The sequence below is a fragment of the Microcebus murinus genome, chromosome X (assembly GCF_040939455.1).
Source record: "Microcebus murinus isolate Inina chromosome X, M.murinus_Inina_mat1.0, whole genome shotgun sequence".
In the NCBI taxonomy this organism is placed as follows: Eukaryota; Metazoa; Chordata; class Mammalia; order Primates; family Cheirogaleidae; genus Microcebus; species Microcebus murinus.
In genome coordinates, this window is record NC_134136.1 from 122347339 (window position 1) to 122365460 (window position 18122).

Consider the following 18122-nt stretch of genomic DNA (forward strand, 5'->3'; position numbering starts at 1 on the left):
CAGTTTCTCCAACTGTCTCATTGGCCTGATTGGGGACAGGGTGGGAAGTCTAGGTTTTCCTTGCATGTGGTGGTCATAGGTAGCTTCTTGTGGGTAATGAGTATCTGCTATTGACCAGAGGTGGGAAGTTGTAGGACAATTGCCAAAGTAATTCTCATCCGAGCTAAGGTTTCCGGGCCTTTTCTTCATGGTTGCTTTATGATCCCAAACTGACCACCTGAGCACCACCCGCTCAAGAAGAAGTGGAATAGGGAAGAGCAAGAGAGTGTCAGCCAAGCCCTTTTAAGAGCCCCCTGGATGCCCCACCCAAGAGCCCCTGATTATATATACCTCACTGTCCAGAGCTGAGCCATGATTTCTGTAGCTGCAAGGGAGTCTGGGAAATTTTTAGCTTGACAAACCACCTCAGATCAGGTAGGTTCCTTCAGACCTGACCACTCTTTCCCTCCAGGAACAGGCACGATCCTCTCGGGGGCTACCAAAAAGCCTGGTTGAAGTGCCACGGGCTCCATGGCCTCAAAGAGATCCCCACAGAACGTTTTCAAAAGTCTGGCCATTCAAGGCAAAATCTGACACACCTCATACACACGGACACACACACGCACAAACAGGAAATCCCATCCCAAACAGGTGCAAGGCCAGGGAGAGGCGCCCCGGGGCAACCGGAGGTCTGGCCGCAGGGCACTCACGTGCCTGTGGGCTAGGGGCGAGTGGCGCCTAGGGCGTGACCCTGTGCTGGGGCAGGGGCACAGCGTGGCGGGGGGTAGGGGGCGAGCGGCAGGGAGGGCGCTGCGCATGCCCACTGCCCCTGCCGCCACCGGGGGTCTGGGGAGCCGCTTCGCCCCGTTAGTCCTGTCGGAGCTGCCGGCCGAGTCCCAGCACACCCGCCTCTCCCGGAACACAGGTGAGCGGGCTACCCGGGCCGGGGGTCTTCCCGCTCTGGCTGTGAAGGTGTGAGGGGACCCTTCTCCGGCGCCTTCCCTCCTGGGAGCAACCCCTCAGCGCCTGGCTTTGTGAGGGTGTCCGCGCGGGGCGGGAAGCGGGGCCGCCTCACCCAGACTCGGGATGGGTTGCGAAAGGGCAACTGGGCCGCACTCTTCACACTAAGCCCGAAGTGCAGTCACGGTTCAGGGGTCCCCTCGCCACCTCAAGCGTTACCCCTCACCTGGCTTCGTCAGGGAGAGCGCGACCCAGCTGGGGAGCCCAGGCTGCCCCAATAGCCGGGCCCTGGCCCTGCAGCGCCCGCCACCACAAGTGACCCTGCCTTACTAGAGCACAGGGCTGGACCCCCGTTCTGTGGCGTCTCTTGCGGGCTGTGTGACCTCGGACCAGTCCGGGTCACCTCACTTCTCCAAGCCTCGCTATTGATCGCGGGCAAAGCGGGCGTCATGACGAGACCTCGGCCGCCCCGGGGTGGGTGGCAGGCGGACGGGGTGAGTGTGAGCCCGCAGGCGACCACCGGGGTAGGGCCTGCCTTCCTCCTGCTCTTCATCACACCCCTCCTCACGGGTCCTCCTCCCCCACCCGATGGTACCCCAGCTTTCCAGCCTCGCAGGCCCCAAACTCGGGAGTCGTCCATGACCCCTTCCCTGCCTCTCAATCCCTAAAGATGGCCGGGCTCGTTCTCCCTCAGATTATACCAGAATCCAACCTACCACTCCCCTATGTCCTCACAGCTAGGGCTTCTCCCTCTGTCCCCAAAGGGATAGACTTTAGGGACCCCCAAAACTCTATCCTCTGCATACTTCTCTATCTGGCCCCCCTCTTTCTGGGCAGCATTCCAAGTGACCATTTTCAGCGATCCCTCGGGGTTGGGGACCCCCGGGCTGGATCCCCACCTGAGATCCCTTCCCGCCCCCACCAACCACCTGTGGAGTCCGCCACCTGTGGAGCCCACCATCTGCGCCAATCTGCCTCTGGTCCCCAGCGGGGATGTTGTGGTAACTAAGCACAGGTGGCTATTGTGGTGCACTAAGTAGGGGCATTTCCTGAGCCCAAGAACCTGGAGTTGCATTCAATGAGTTAATGGGGATGTGCTGCTAATAAGTAACACTAATTGAGCACCTGCTGTGTGCCCATCCTCTTCTAACTTGCAACTTCCTTGTTCCTTATCTTGTTATTGTCTCCTTCACACTGCCAGGATCTAATCCTCACCAGCGCAGGGATGTGAGTCTGTTTTGTTAACTCCCATACCACAACGTCAAGCATGCAGGAAGTTTCTTGAATGGGTGAATGAGGATTAAATGATAATTAAAAAGCCTAACAATAACCGAGCACCTTCTGCAAGCTTACCACCTATTCCTAAAATATATTTTACTTATTTATCTTGTTTGGTGTCTGTCACCCCAACCACAATGTAATGTTCACAGGGGCCAGGCTTCATTGTCTATTTCTTGCCCACCTCTGTGTCGTTGCCACACAACAGGTTCTCAATAAATATGTGTTGAGTAACTAATAAAGACTAAATTCTAATGATAATGGCTAGCACACTGATTTATATATTTATTTGGTTGACTGTATGCTGTTTCTCTCTTTTAGAGCATAAACCCACTTTTAGAGCACAAACGCCCAGGGGGTGGGAATGTTTTGAGCACATTCTGTCTCGCAGGTGCTGGGCTGGGCTGGGGTTCAATGGTGATCAAAACAGGCAAAATCCCACCCTCCCTCCACAATGGGGAGAGACTGCTAATAGGGATAGAGATTCTCTCCTGGGGTGAGGAAAATGTTCTAAAATTCGATCATGGTGATGGTTGCACAACTCCGTGAATACACTTAAATTCATTGAATTGTACGTTTTAACGGGCTAAACTTTATGGGATTTAAATTACATCTCAAAGCAGTTTGGGAAATCCTACAGTTTAAGTGGTAGGTAGAAGAGGGAAGGGGGAGGGAGGGAGGAAGAAAACTACATAAATTATGTATATTGAATGCATATTAGAAGGTGATCAGCACACAATAGGCACTCAATAAATGTTGATCCAATGACACCCTGCTGTCTCCTTACTCCCAAATAGTCTCCCCCAACCCTTTGTCTCGCTGCTTTTCCCCACTTGCAGGGCTTGCTAGCCACATCTCTCCCCTGAGCTGTGTGCTGACGACATGGAGCTGCCTACTACAAAGTGTGGCACCATCGACCTGGGCCTGGGCACATGGAAGCTTACCTCCCTGGAAGACAGCCACCATGCTGGAGCACGCCGCAGGGATGGTGGCAAGAAGATGCCCGAGTACAAGGCAGTGGTGGTGGGTGCAAGTGGCGTGGGCAAGAGTGCTCTGACCATCCAGCTGAACCACCAGTGCTTTGTGGAAGACCATGACCCCACCATCCAGGATTCCTACTGGAAAGAGTTGGACCTAGAGCACGGGGGCTGCGTTCTGAACGTGCTGGACACCGCAGGACAGACCATTCATAAGCCCCTGCGTGACCAGTGCCTGGCTGCTGGTGATGGTGTGCTGGGCGTCTTCGCTCTTGATGACCCCTCCTCGCTGGTCCAGCTGCAGCAGATTCGTGATGCTTGGGGCCCTCACCCCAGCCAGCCTCTTGTCCTTGTGGGAAACAAGTGTGATCTCGTGACTGACACCGGAGATACTCATGCTGCTGCTGTAGCCCTCGCCCAGAGCTGGGGAGTACCCTTTGTGGAGACCTCAGCCAAGACCCGGCAAGGTGTGGAGGATGCCTTTTCCCTGCTCCTCCATGAGATCCAGAGGGTCCAGGAAGCCATGGCAAAGGAGGCTGTGTCGCGGTCAGGTGGGAAGCACCATAAGACCACCTGCCGCTGTGGCTGCTCTGTGGCCTGAAGGTCTCAGTCAACAAAAGCAGACCCTCCCCTAGGTCAGGGTGATGTTCCCTTGATGTGAGACCCCTGAAGCAACTAGCTGCATGGGATACTGTCTGTACTGGAGATGGATGGACACCGCTTTCATTTTCACTTGGTGAGGGGCTTTTTGTTAATGTAGGGTGTCTAACATTTATGTTATATCAAATTGAGAGGTCTTGTGCAAAATTAAATGTGTTCTTGAGTTTCAAAGCTGCCTCGATGCCAAGTGGTGTTATTGGGTGGGAGTGAGACTGGGTAGAATGCTACTTGAATTATGAGAATTCTTTCATTTGAGTAACTGGGGGAAAGCCTACTATGTGCCAGGCCCTGCTTTGGGTACAAGGGATGTGGAGGCAAACGAGACACTTAAAAGAACCTGCCCTTGCAGATAAAACATCTGGCTATGTATTAAAGGCAGGTGAAGGGATAGAGTAACAGGGAGGTCAAGGAAAGACTTAATGAGTCAGGTGACATTTGGGCAAAAACTTGCAGATATCCAGCCAGGGGCAGAGGGAACAGCAGTGCAAAAGCTGTGGCCACAAACCAGCTGCCACCACAGGAACTCCCAAAATCTTTAGGGCCTGGGCAAGAGAACAGACAGGCCTCCATACTGTATAACTAAATATTTAAACATTACAAACCAAGCTAACAAACGTAAACAAAATGCGGCTTCTCCTACCCTACCTTGACAAATACATTTTCTTAACAGCCTGGATGTCCAGGCTGTAGTTTCTCACACTCCTCAGAGTTCCCTACCAGAATGTGCCTGTGTCAGGAGAGCTGACCCCCAGCCTGCAACCCACTCCCTTTTTCTCCCTAGCCTCCCCACATCAGGCAGTGCTCCTGCCTGCCTGTGGATGCCCAGTCAGCACCTGGGGGGCTCTACTCACATGCCTCACAGCCACCCCTAGACCCACCCTTGGCCCTCAGGGAAATGGACCCTGGAGGATGCCAGTGCAGGCCCTGAAAGTGGCCTCAAAGCCTCCTGGGCTCCCCATACCCAAGTGAGGCATAGAAGGGGGACACAGGATCTGGTGGACACTGCCATTGTCCATGTCGGTGCCTCTGCCTGATACCCATGAGGAGAAGCTTAGATAAGCAGGGGGTATCTCTAAAGGGCAGGACCCAGGGCAGGGGCCCCTCTGCCCTACTCTAAAGGTGGCCACCTCCCAGCACCACTCCCTAGAAACTGCCACTCACACAGACAAGCACAGAGCTGCTTCAGATTGTGTTTATTGTGGGGCCAGGTGGTGGGGACCTTGGGGTGAGAGGGTAGCCACAGGCTGGCCACCAGAGTAAGCTACTCTGAAGGTGCTGGCGGGGAGCAGCCTGGGTGGTGGGGTGGCAGGGGTTCTCCTGGGTCCCAGGGCACGTGGAATTCGGAAGGCGCTCAAGGAGGCAGGAGGCGGCGTGCGGGTGTCTGGGGCACGGGGGTCTCCAGGCGTTTTACGCGCAGCAGCGCCCCCAGCAAGCCCTCAGGGGGCACCTCAGGGCCCGGGTCCTGGTCGGCTGCGCGGCGGAGGCGGTGCGGGGTAGCCACAGCCTCGGGATCCCCGCTTCCTGCGAGGATCCGACCCAGCAAGTACCTGCAGGGCCAAGCAGAACGCAGTGATGTGTCCGCATATCACCGCCCGCCCTAGGACCCGGGAGACACAACCACACAACTCCATACAGCCCGGGACGGGGATCTCCGGCTCCCTCCCCATCCAACTGTCCCCAAGCCACTGCTTTCTATAGACATATGTCCCTGCCTCACATCCCATAAACTATGACTTAACCACCTCCCTCTTCAGCCAGAAACGGCATCAGCCCCCCTCCCCAGGACCCGGAGTCTATGTCCCACACTGTGTCCCCAGCCAGGCATCTTTGCCCCCCAACCCCGATCCAGGATCTCACTTCCTCCTAGGGTCCCAGAACCCCTGCCTCTCCCCAGGACTCAAGCGTTCGCCCCTCCACCTGTGCCTGTGAAGCAGGCCTTCTCCCTAGTCCTACAGGACACAGGTGCCCGCTCCCTCCCCTCGACCCTGCCCTGCACCTCAGCAGCTCCGGGTCCACTTCAGGCGTCTCGTCGCCGGCGTCCTCCGCATCTGTGTCCGTGGGGCCATCGTCGTAGATTGGGGGCCGGGGTCGGAACGCAGAGGCAGGGGCGGGCGCGGGAACGAGCTGGGCCGCGAGGGCGGCAGGATCGAGGCGGGCGCGGAGCAGGGCGCGGGCGAACTGCGCCGCGGGCGCGTCTGGGTCGTCGTCCAGGCCCAGAGCGGGGTCTGAGGCGCGGGGAGCGCCCCAGACGCGCAGCAGCTGCGCCAGGACACGTGCCTGCTGATCCTCAGCCTCCTGCGCCTCTGCCCGCGCCCGCTCCTGCCGCTCAGCTTCCAGCAGGTGCGCCAGCGCCCGCGCCAGCTCCTGCACCGCACCCGCTGCCTCTCCGCTGGGCACTGTCCGCCGGAAGCGGCGGGGAGCGGCAGCCTCAGCCATGGGTGGCGACGCAGCGCTCAGGCCGCGGGGCTCCTGCGGGAAGATGAGATGGGAGAAAAGAAGTCGTCAGCGTCCGTTAGGCCTGGGACACCCCCAACCAGGACGCCACCAAAGGCACCATAGCCCCCCAAATATACCCAGACACCCCTAAGGCCACTGGGAAAGCCCCAGATATCTCCAGACACACGTAAGAACCACCAAAGTCTGCTAGACACCGCTACCCCACCCCCAGTGAAGCCTTAGTGACTCCCAGAACTTTCTCCCGGGCCTCTGAAGACCAGGTTTCTTTACAGGAATGATGATGGCCGATATGACAGCTATAGATTTTTCTATATTAATATTGTGGACAACAGGAGTCTATATGAATAACCTGTTCATATATCATTTGGTATGTGTGCAAGTTTATGTGTAGAATAAAATTACACAATTACAAATTTTCAGTTTGTGCAGTTTTGAAACAATTTCCATAAATTTAAAGAAATAAATGAGGGTACCAAAAGTATGAGCAAGGAAAAAAACTATAAAAATGACCATGAAGATATGAAAAAGAAACATACAGGACATACAGTAATATGTTTAAAAGAAAAGATGCCTGCAACATAAATAGTTAATAAAAGATTAGTGTACAGAATATACAAAGAATTCCTAAAATGCAATAAGAGAAAAACAAATTAATATAGAAATGGACAAAATACATGATCACATATTTCACAAAAATGGTTATTAAACATATGAAAAATAGTCAACCTCATTAGTAATCAGGGAAAAGCAAATTAAAAATGCCAGTGAGATACCATGCATAATACATACAAAATATTGCCCCAAATCAAAGCTCTGATAATATCAAGTGCTGACATGAATATATAAAAATGGTAACTCTGATACTTTTCTGTGGGAGCTAAACCAAAATAATTTTGAAGAGCAGTTTCAAAAAAATTTTGAAGAACAGTTTGACAATGTCTAAAAAGATGCACATATCCTATTAACCACCCCTGGAATGCTACACCCCAGAGTAGCTTTTGCACATACACTACTGGACATGATTTCAGGAAAGATTACATCAGCACTGTTCATAATCACATAAAAGTGGAGGGAGAAAGAAAAGCCTAGAAACAACCAATGTCCACTGGCAATTTGAGAATGCATGTATAAGCCATAATCTACTCATAAGATATAATATTAGGCAGCAATATAAATAAATGAACCAGAGCCACACATTTCAATAGGGATGAATCTCTTGACCAAAGCAGAGCTAAAAAAAAAAAAGGAAGTTCCAGAATTCTTCTGCAGACTGCCTGAAACTACCAGACACCCCAGGACTTCCTAGTGATCCCTGGTGACTAGAGGAGCCAGTCACTCAATATGATTCCATTTCTATGATATTCAGAAGCATGAAAAACTAAACAATAGATTGTTTCGAGATATACACATATGTGATAAGCTACAAAGTAAAGGATCAATGGACAGAAAGGAGAGAATAATGATGAGTGGGGAAGGGTGCTGTGTGGGGAGGGGCACACGAGGGGCTTCTAACTATTGGTCATGCTCTATTGCTTAAATTGAGTGGTAGGTACACATGGGGGGGTTATTTTATCATTATTCTCTACGTTATACACATATGCTAAATACACTATTTTATATATATATATATATATATATATATATATATATATATATATACTATTTAACAATTTTTAAATGCCCCATCCTTGATGCAGACAGCCCTGAAGAGCTAGAGGAGGATGCTGCTCCAAGTGCCCTTGCTTGGCACCCACCACCCCTCAGCCCCTGGGGAATCAAACTCTCACCAGCAATCACAGCCTCACACACTGCTCACTCAGACTGACAGGTCTTGAGATGTCACACATGCAATCCAACAGTGCCACAACCACCTGCAAGGAACTACACCCATTCACACCCACGACTGCTCATGCAGTCACACTCACCAAGCTACCCAGGTACAAGGACACACCACCCTTAAAGACACAATGCAGCAGGAGACATCATGGCTCCCCTCCCCCACAATGACACAGCTCCACAAAGAAACACAGAGAAAGAGCCTTATGAACCCACACAAAATCCCAGCACTCAGTCCAACAGAACCAACAAGGCATCTGCACACGGAGATGTAAAGACCACTCCTTCCCAAACAAAAACACACAGACACACAGAACAACACGCCCATAGACCACGCCATCACACTTGAGGATTCACAAGTACACACGATGTCACTGAGAAAACAATTGAGCCCACAAAAAAGTCGCACACAGAAGCACTTCCAGTATCTCCAGTATCGCACACAGCACCCACCCGAACACACAACAGCACCTTTGTAGGACGCCTGGAAGCGGTCAAACTTAAGGACACACACTTACACACACGACAGCCCTACACCGCTGCCATCCCATCACAGGCACACATACCGATGCGCGCACATCCTTCCTTAATGCGCCCTAGTGCCATGGACAGCACCACAGGCAGCAGGCAGGGCAAGGCCAGGTCAGGCCCAGGGTGCGGAGGGGTAGGCAGGGCGCGGCTACTGACTGAGCCCGGGACAATGCCACCCGCACACGCAGAGACCGGGCCCAGTCTCAGGTGCGCTGGCACTGCCTGGGCGCGGACCGGTGGCCCTGGCCACCCCTGCCGACCTCTCCGCCAATCCCCCGAGCTGGCTCCAGCGAGGATGAGGCAGCCCGGCCCCAACCCTCGCCCTCAGCATCACATCCCTACCCCCACCTCGCGCTGGGCAGGGATCGCACCTTTCCTGGCCGTGCGCAGAGTGTGTGGGGCGGCCGAAGGAGGCCCAACAGCAGCAGCACCAAAAGGCCGACGCCCCCGGCCCGCGGCCCGCGGAGCAGCAGCGACCCCGCCATGCTGCCCCAGCGAGCCGGGCTCCGGACAGGCGGACTGGCAGTCAAGTGCGCAGCGCTGGGGCAAGCTGGCAAGGCTGCAGAGCTCTGCGGCTGCGCATGCCCGGGAACCGGGCCCCCTCTTGCCCACCCCTTGCCGTCACTCTACGCAGGCGCAGCCTCTGAGCTCTGGCCGCCCCAGCATCCTGTCCGTCGCCATGGAGATGCCCAAAGGACAAGGTGGAGAGCAGAAGCCTGCACTGGCGGTTGCTATGGCAGTCGGAGGGCTGTTGCTGAGGCAACAGACTTTGCTCTTCCATTAGCAGACAGGGAGGAAAAATTGACTCAGTGGAGTAGAATGGGGGTCCGGTCTCCACTTCTTCCTCCTTGGGGAGGAGATGGATTTTACTTTGTTCATTAACAGTTATAGACTGCTTGCTGTGGGCCAAGCCCTTTACTTGGGAGATGGGTTCAAACCAGGTGATATGACCATGGACAGCTCAGTTCACGATTCTAAAGCTCATCCCCTCACCTACATAAAGAGGGGTTACTAGTAACTACCCCCTGAGAGTGGTGTTGAAGGTTTATTAAGAATGACATTCAGTAGGACCTCAATAAATGCTCCTTTCCATCCTCTCCTCCTCTCTTTGCCTGTCCCTTCATCTCTCCATGGCTGTGTTTTTCTTTTCGTCCCATGGGCCCACAGCTCTCTCTGTGTCTTCCTTTTCCCTATCTGTCTCTCCTTGTCTCTGACTCTGTCTCCCTTCTTCTTTCCAAACCCCCTCCTGTCTCTGTCTTTATTTTACTGTATCTACTTGTTTTTTATAGATAGATACATATATAGATACACACATACACATATACATCGGTACATACATAAATATTACCCATATGTTATTCCAGAAAGGATTTCAAGCCACTTAAAATGATCCATAAAAGGAAACAAGATTTTGATAAAATATGTGTGTGTGTGGGTGGAATGTTAGGAAGGGAATTTTTTTATAAATCTATAGTTTTATTAAGACAGAAACTGACAGTGTGGTATGAAGTTTACATTTAAATAAAGTTTTCACAGAAATCTATCACATACCTAAAAAGATTTTACAATGTGGCTCTAGTTACAACTCTAGATGATGTCAAGAACTGATGTATCGGCTGGGTGCAGTGGCTCACGCCAGTAATCCTAGCACTCTGGGAGGCCAAGGCAGGTGGATCGCTCAAGGTCAGGAGTTCAAAACCAGCCTGAGCAAGTGCAAGACCCCGTCTCTACTATAAATAGAAAGAAATTAATTGGCCAACTAAATATATATAGAAAAAATTAGCCGGGCATGGTGGCGCATGCCTGTAGTCCCAGCTACTCCGGAGGCTGAGGCAGGAGGATTGCTTGAGCCCAGGAGTTTGAGGCTGCTGTGAGCTAGGCTGATGCCACGGCACTCACTCTAGTCTGGGCAACAAAGCGAGATTCTGTCTCAACTAAAAAAAATAAATAACTGATGTATCTTGTGATTCAAAGACAGAGCATTTTGGGTATCATTTATTCTTAGGATTTTTTAAAAAATGTTTTTGTTTGTTGTGTTTTACAGTGAACCATTGCCCCAGGATGAAAGTTTAATCTTCTCCTGAGACCAGGGCTTTTGAAATCATTCAACTTTTGAACTGATTCAATGAAACTTGTGCTGTCAGTGACTGAACCCTGCTAACCAATGATTTTAGAGTTCAAAGTTCAAACAACAACAAAAACCAGAGAGGCTCCAAGAGTTCTCTGCCTTAAGAGCATGGGTCCTTGTCTTCCCTACTTTCCCATCTCCTGTACCACCCTCTTCCCCAAAACCTCAGCCAGAGGCTTGGATGAACAAGCTATTTATAACTCCACAACTGGAAGAAAAGGGTCTTCTTGTTTAATTTTAGGAATTAGCACCTCTAGGACAGAATGATCTGCCAATACAAGACTTTCCCCTCCTCAATCAGTTTCCATTTCCAAAATGGCAGCTTTGGTAACTTATGAGCTGGTTTAGTACTTTGTGGGGAACAGCATTAAGCTCAGTCAGGGAACACCTTGGCTTATAGGTTTCAGACATTCACAGCTTTTAAACAGTCTCTCACAGTCCTCATTTGTGGTACCAATGACATTTTTTGAAAAGGTAAAATATTATGGACATAGAAGCAAATCATTAATTGTCTGTTCTTTCCATTATTTCACCACTTCCCCAGTCAGGCCCCACATTTTAACCAAAATGATCCTACTCATCTCCCTTCTTTCCTACCCCATCCCTCTAACCCCAAATAATACACCAGTAATAGCCAAAAACTACACACATGCTGCGCTGTAAAAATGCAAAGTTAACACTATTGGGAAGAAGGCTGTGGGTGTGGAGATGCTCTTTGAAGATCTACAGCATCTTTTTGTTCTCCCACACACCCAATTCTACAAGTTTTGTCCTTCATAGAAGGCCCTTTGCTTTTCTCAACAAAGTGCAGAATGGGCTTCCTTGAAAGACTTACCCCCCCCTTCCCCTCCACTGGGCTGAGTGTGCAAACTATACAGCTTGAATGGCTTTAAAGCACTTTGGGCTGCTAGAGGGCACAGAAACTATACTGCCTCTTCAAAGGACATCTTCTCAAGTCACCTCTATGGTGTCAAGACAAGTAAAACTCCTTCCCTCCCCACTTGAAACCCACAGTCAGATGTGACAGGAGCTGGTACTCAGGAGAGTTAATTCTTTTTTTTTTTTTTTTTTTTTTTCTGAGACAGCATCTCACTCTGTTGCCTGGGCTAGAGTCCCGTGGCATCAGCCTAGCTCACAACAACCTCAAACTCCTGGGCCGAAGCCATCCTCCTGCTTCAGCCTCCTGAGTAGCTGGGACTACAGGCATGTGCCACCATGCCTGGCTAATTTTTCCTATGTATTTTTAGTTGTCCAGCTAATTCCTTTCTATTTTTAGTAGAGACAGGGGTCTCACTCTTGCTCAGAGTGCTAGGATTACAGGCGTGGGCTACCAATCCTGGCCGAGAATTAATTCTTGTCATATTTTTTGTCATCATCCTATGAGGGGTAGGAATGCCACGTAAGCCTTTCCTCATAGAAGGATATGACAACCTGTGGGCACTTGACATTGGTTTCCTTGGCAGGGACCAGGTCAGCCTCATCAGAGTTTTTCTATTTCATCAGAAGCAGGAGCTCTCCACTGGAGTCTGTAGGTCCAATAATCTGCTCCAGCTTCAAACCCTGAGCAAAACCTCGTGGCTTTTCTGACTCTTCTTTTTTTCTTCTTTGGTTTGCTCTCTTCTCCCTTATCTTCAGAATCAGAATCAGCTTTGCACTTGCCTCCTTCTAATTTATCTGTGTCATGTGCTGTTTTCTGTGACTGCAGAAACTCAGCAATGAAGTCAGGGCAATCCAGGTTCTCTTCTGGCTCCCATGTGTTGTCCTCATCTGAGAAACCCTTCCACTTTAGGAGGTACTCCACTTTGCCTTTTACCACTCTACAGTTGAGAACTTTTTCCACCACATATTCCTCTTCCTCCTCTTCTAGCACCTACTTCAATTTCTTCTTGTTTTGTTTTTTCCCCATAGTGCCTGCCAGCTTTCTGATGTAAAGGGTGACGCTGCTCAGAGCAGTGCCCAAAAACCCGAGAGGAATTGGTGCCGGACTACTGGCACATCACATTGGGCCAGCCGGGAGAGTGGTGCCCAGGAAAAGCAACAAGCTGGTGGCCACGGTGCAGCCCCTCAATAAAGCCATGTACTGCAGGCCCCAGCCAACGGCCCTCCCCAAGAAGGGAATGTTAACATCGGTTATTTCTGGGTGGGGAAATAACTAATGATTTGTCACTGTCTACCTAAAGTCCTCCCTCTCTGTAGTCTGCTATATTTTCCAGTGTAACACCTATCACTCCCCTTCATCATGTTATCTCTCTATTGTTTTATATACTGTCTTCCCAACTACAAGGTAAACTTTATGGGGACAGAGTGTTTTATTTCTTTGCCATCTGAAATCAATTAATATAAGAGACCTTATCAGAATAAAAGACAAGAACCACATGATCATCTCAATAGATGCAGAAAAAGCATTTGACAAAATTCAACACCCCTTCATGTGTTTTTTTTTTCTTTTTTGCCATGAACAGACATATTAACAAACCAGGTACAGCAGAGACATCTGATAAAGGACATCTGCAAAAATCCCACAGCTACCATCATACTTAATGGTGACAAACTGAAAGCTTTCCTCCCAAGGATCAAGAGCAAGACAAGGATGTCTCCTCCCGCCACTTCCATTCAATATTGTAGTGAAGGTTCTAGCAGGGTAATTAGGCATTAAAAAAAAGACATCCATATTGGAAAGGAAGAATTAAAACTGTATTTGCCGGGCACGGTGGCTCACGCCTGTAATCCTAGCACTCTGGGAGGCCAAGGCAGGTGGATCGCTCAAGGTCAGGAGTTCAAAACCAGCCTGAGCAAGAGCGAGACCCCATCTCTATTATAAATAGAAAGAAATAAATTGGCCAACTAATATATATAGAAAAAATTAGCCAGGCATGGTGGCGCGTGCTTGTAGTCCCAGCTACTCAGGAGGCTGAGGCAGCAGGATTGCTTGAGTCCAGGAGTTTGAGGCTGCTGTGAGCTAGGCTGATGCCACGGCACTCACTCTAGCCTGGGCAACAAAGCGAGACTCTATCTCAAAAAAAAATGAAAAAAAAAAAACACAAGTGGAGGTTTCAGTGAGATTCAGCTGAAGCTGTCACTACTATGGTCTATTGATCTTCAACTCCACAAGGGTGCATGGAGTGCACTGAAACCCCTAGTGTCTTCAGCCAATCCAGTCACCTCCCTGCCCATGCCTGGGAGGAAGTTGACATTCAGTTGAACATAGGCTTTTTGATGAAGCCCTTTAGTTGGGATCTACTTAGTTTTGTTTGTTTTCCTAGGAGTAAGGATTCCAAGGACTTTGGTTATCTGATCAGATTTGTATTGTTACTTGGCAAAATTGTTTTCTAGCCTTCTACTGTAGCCCCTGCTTCCGTGGTCTCTCTTGCTTGTAGAGTATGAGCGCTACAGTTAGTTGTATGATCAAGTGTTCGTTTTCAACAACAGGGAATGTCTACAGGAAGAGGATGAGCAATAGGCCTGATAAGTGCGTTCTTGACCTCACTATGGGGGCTGAGTTGAGAAGGTTTCTTTGGATCAGAGGCTTCTGGACAAACACTGCCTTGACAAAATCTATGTGGACTTCTTCCTCAGACTTGTCTTCGTGTCCCTAAGAATTGCTTTTTGTAAGTTTTTTCTGCCCAGAGTCAGGAGGGTTTTTTTTTTTTCTTTTCCTGGCCCATGATCAGTGATAATTGGCCTTTGGCCAAAATATAGAAACACAAAATTACACAAGCAACCCCTTAGGGAACCTTGCAATTCGTATTGGATCTTCTCAGTCAAAAACTGTGCCTCCTCCAGGCTAGCATGCACTTACTTCATGTTTTGTCACTATAATATCAACACCTATGTTTATATCTCTTGATACAGTTTCACCAGGGAAATTTTGGAATTGAAGTAACCATTTGGGGAAACTTTTGACATGAACAGGATTGTCCATTCGAGAGGTGCCTTTAGAACAAAGTGAGAAGAAATCCACATGAAGAGATTTTTTTGTGTTATCAATCGGAAAGAGAAATCATTTTTTTTTAATATAGGAGATACACTCTTCATCATCTCTGTGTTTGGGGATTAAGAAGTACTGACTCTTGCTCTTTTTCGTGGCACCTCGGAGGCAATCAGCTGCTTCACGATGAAGCTGAAAATCTCCTTCCCAGCCACTGGCTGCCAGAAACTCATTGAAGTGGACGATGAATGCAAACTTCGTACTTTCTATGAGAAGCGTATGGCCACGGAAGTTGCTGCCGACGCTCTGGGTGAAGAATGGAAGGGTTATGTGGTCCGAATCAGTGGTGGGAACGACAAGCAAGGTTTCCCTATGAAGCAGGGTGTCTTGACCCATGGCCGTGTTCGCCTGCTACTGAGTGAGGGGCATTCCTGTTACAGACCAAGGAGAACTGGAGAAAGAAAGCGCAAATCTGTCCGTGGTTGTATTGTGGATGCCAACCTCAGTGTTCTCAACTTGGTTATTGTAAAAAAAGGAGAAAAGGATATCCCTGGACTGACTGATACTACAGTACCTCGTCGTCTGGGGCCCAAAAGAGCTAGCAGAATCCGCAAACTCTTCAATCTGTCTAAAGAAGATGATGTTCGCCAGTATGTTGTGAGGAAGCCCTTAAATAAAGAAGGTAAGAAACCTAGGACCAAAGCACCCAAGATTCAGCGACTTGTAACTCCACGTGTCCCGAAACATAAACGCCGGCGTATTGCTCTGAAGAAGCAGCGCACTAAGAAAAATAAGGAAGAGGCTGCAGAATATGCTAAACTTTTGGCTAAGAGAATGAAGGAGGCCAAAGAAAAGCGCCAGGAACAGATTGCCAAGAGACGTAGGCTGTCCTCTCTGAGAGCATCTACTTCTAAGTCTGAGTTGAGCCAAAAATAAGATTTTTTGAGTTAAATAATAAATAAGACCATATCCTATATCTGCTTTACTGCTTTTTGATGATAAAGTTAGAAAGAAAATGTGTGCAGCAATCCGGTGGTGGACAGAATCAGACAGACTTCAGTGGTAGAAGAGATAGATGGTAAGGATAAAGGGTTTCTTTTGAGAGAATGGGTGGCTCAGGAAAAGATTCTTGGTGTAAGACATCAAACAGCTTAAGGGGAATAAATGACTAGGACTACAAAAAAAAAAAAAAAGTACTGACTCTTTAATTGTATGCATTCCTAATATTTTCAAGTCCTTGAATTATTATTTAAACCAGCTGTAATAACTCTGCTTTGTGCATGTTTATGTCAAATTGGGTTATCCTACAATCAAAATTTCTCTCCTCTCCTTTCAGAGAGAACATTACAAGACTTTAACAGGGATAATTTTGTGAGGCACCGTGCCTCACACCTATAATCCCAACACTATGGGAGGCCAACAAGGGAGGATCGCTTAAGGCCAGGAGTTCAAGACCATTCTGGACAACATAGTGAGACCTTGTGTCTACAAAAAATGAAAAAAATCGTGAGGCCTTGTGGTGAGCACTTGTAGTCCCAGCTACTTGGGAGGCTGAGGCAGGCGCAGGAGTTTGAAGCCACAGTGAACTATGATGACATCACTGCACTCTAGCCTGGGTAACAGAGCCAAATTCTGTCTCTAAAAACAGAAAAGAAAGAAAGAATTTAATATTATAAAATTGCTACAAATCACAAAGATTTCTTTTTTTCTTTCTTTTTTTTTTTTTTGAGACAGAGTCTCAGTCTGTTGCCTGGGCTAGAGTGCCCGTAGCATAAGTCTAGCTCACAGCAACCTCAAACTCCTGGGCTCAAGCGATCCTTCTGCCTCAGCCTCCCGAGTAGCTGGTACTGCAGGCACGTGCCACTGAGCATGGCTAATTTTTTCTATTTTTAGTTGTTTGGCTAATTTCTTTCTATGTATAGTAGAGACGGGGTCTCGCTCTTGCTCAGGCTTGTTTGAACTCTTGAGCTCAAGCAATCCTCCTGCCTCAGCCTCCCACAGTGCTAGGATTACAGGCGTGAGCCACTGCACCTGGCCATAAAGATTTAATGTGTTAGTTAAAATTGTAATTTCCAGATCCAGATCCTTAACCCAAGACCTTGATAAGTCATTAAGAAATAATCCTTGTGTGCTAGACAATTTCTAAGAAACAAATACAAAACACTAGCCACTAACCATAATTTTAATTTATCCTTATTTCTCAGAATGGTTGTAAATTAACAAAATATACAGATGCATTTGGATGATGTATATGTTGACTTTTGTCATTTAAAATTGTTAAAATGTGGGAGGCAGAGGCAGGTGGATTGCTCGAGGTCAGGAGTTCGAAACCAGCCTGAGCAAGAGCGAGACCCCATCTCTACTATAAATAGAAATTAATTGGCCAACTAATATATATCGAAAAAATTAGGCTGGGCGTGGTGGCACATGCCTGTAGTCCCAGCTACTCGGAGGCTGAGGCAGCAGGATTGCTTGAGTCCAGGAGTTTGAGGTTGCTGTGAGCTAGGCTGATGCCACGGCACTCACTCTAGCCTGGGCAACAAAGCAAGACTCTGTCTCAAAAAAAAAGAAAAAAAAAAAAAAGAAAAAATTAGCCAGGCATAGTGGCACATACCTGTAGTCCCAGCTACTCGGGAGGCTGAGGCAGCAGGATTGCTTGAGCCCAGGAGTTTGAGGTTGCTGTGAGCTAGGCCAATGCCACGGCACTCACTCTAGCCTGGGCAACAAAGCAAGACTCTGTCTCAAAAAGAAAAAAATAAATAAAATAAAATAAAATTTTTAAAATGCTACAAAATGAGTGCTTGTGAAGTAAAAAAAAAAAAACTAAACTAAATAATTCTTAGTTTCCTGTTCTTTAGCTTTCCATGTGCCTGGAGAAAAGAAATATTTCTTACTTAGGTTTAAAATAATAATTTAAGAATTTAAGGCCGGGCATGGTGGCTCACGCCTGTAATCCTAGCACTCTGAGAGGCTGAGGCAGGCAGATCGTTTGAGTTCAGGATCATTTTAGCTGGATGACTAGAATATATATATATAAGAAAATTAGCTGGGCATGGTGGCACATGCCTGTAGTCCCAGCTACTCAGGAGGCTGAGGCAGAAGGCTCGCTTCAGCCCAGGAGTTTGAGGTTGCTGTGAGCTAGGCTGACGCCACGGCACTCTAGGCTGGGCAACAGAGTGAGACTCTGTCTCAAAATAAATAAATAAAATAATAAAATAATAATTTATATTAATGGTTGATTATCCTAGGTAAAAATAATTACAGATAAATAAAAATATGTATACATGAAAATGGATATGAGTTTTGGCTGTTTATTAAAAAATTATAATAGCTTATCAAGATGGCAATACTGTAATTAATAGAGACATTATTTTACTTATCATACTAA

At 48.4% G+C, this 18122-nt stretch overlaps 3 protein-coding genes and 1 pseudogene across 3 annotated transcripts; 2 read left to right on the forward strand and 2 right to left on the reverse strand.

The window, feature by feature from the left end:
• The first annotated feature begins 850 nt into the window (after nucleotides 1–850).
• On the forward strand, nucleotides 851–4020 carry ERAS (ES cell expressed Ras). The gene is made up of 2 exons (XM_012738092.3): nucleotides 851–1433; nucleotides 3057–4020. Exon 2 carries the CDS (start codon nucleotides 3100–3102, stop codon nucleotides 3793–3795), a length of 696 nt encoding a protein of 231 aa, XP_012593546.1. The 5' UTR covers nucleotides 851–1433; nucleotides 3057–3099; the 3' UTR covers nucleotides 3796–4020.
• A 1010-nt stretch (nucleotides 4021–5030) lies between these two features.
• On the reverse strand, nucleotides 5031–9304 carry PCSK1N (proprotein convertase subtilisin/kexin type 1 inhibitor). The gene is made up of 3 exons (XM_012738082.3): nucleotides 9050–9304; nucleotides 5851–6323; nucleotides 5031–5401 (listed from the first exon to the last, which is right to left on the reverse strand). The coding sequence occupies exons 1-3, from the start codon at nucleotides 9161–9163 to the stop codon at nucleotides 5206–5208; spliced, it is 783 nt and encodes a 260-aa protein (XP_012593536.1). The 5' UTR covers nucleotides 9164–9304; the 3' UTR covers nucleotides 5031–5205.
• Nucleotides 9305–12153: 2849 nt separating this feature from the next.
• Nucleotides 12154–12712, reverse strand: LOC105856395 (chromobox protein homolog 1 pseudogene; annotated as a pseudogene).
• Nucleotides 12713–14900: 2188 nt separating this feature from the next.
• On the forward strand, nucleotides 14901–15708 carry LOC105856388 (small ribosomal subunit protein eS6-like). The gene has a single exon (XM_075999668.1). It carries the CDS (start codon nucleotides 14921–14923, stop codon nucleotides 15668–15670), a length of 750 nt encoding a protein of 249 aa, XP_075855783.1. The 5' UTR covers nucleotides 14901–14920; the 3' UTR covers nucleotides 15671–15708.
• Nucleotides 15709–18122: the final 2414 nt, after the last annotated feature.

Coding starts and splice junctions, on each gene's coding strand:
- ERAS (XM_012738092.3), top strand. CDS start 3,100: ATGGAGCTGCCTACTACAAAGTGTGGCACCATCGACCTGGGCCTGGGC.
- PCSK1N (XM_012738082.3), bottom strand. CDS start 9,163: ATGGCGGGGTCGCTGCTGCTCCGCGGGCCGCGGGCCGGGGGCGTCGGC. Junction 6,324..9,049: donor TCTGCGCACGGCCAGGAAAG/GTGCGATCCCTG, acceptor ATCTTCCCGCAG/GAGCCCCGCGGCCTGAGCGC. Junction 5,402..5,850: donor GTGGACCCGGAGCTGCTGAG/GTGCAGGGCAGG, acceptor TTGGCCCTGCAG/GTACTTGCTGGGTCGGATCC.
- LOC105856388 (XM_075999668.1), top strand. CDS start 14,921: ATGAAGCTGAAAATCTCCTTCCCAGCCACTGGCTGCCAGAAACTCATT.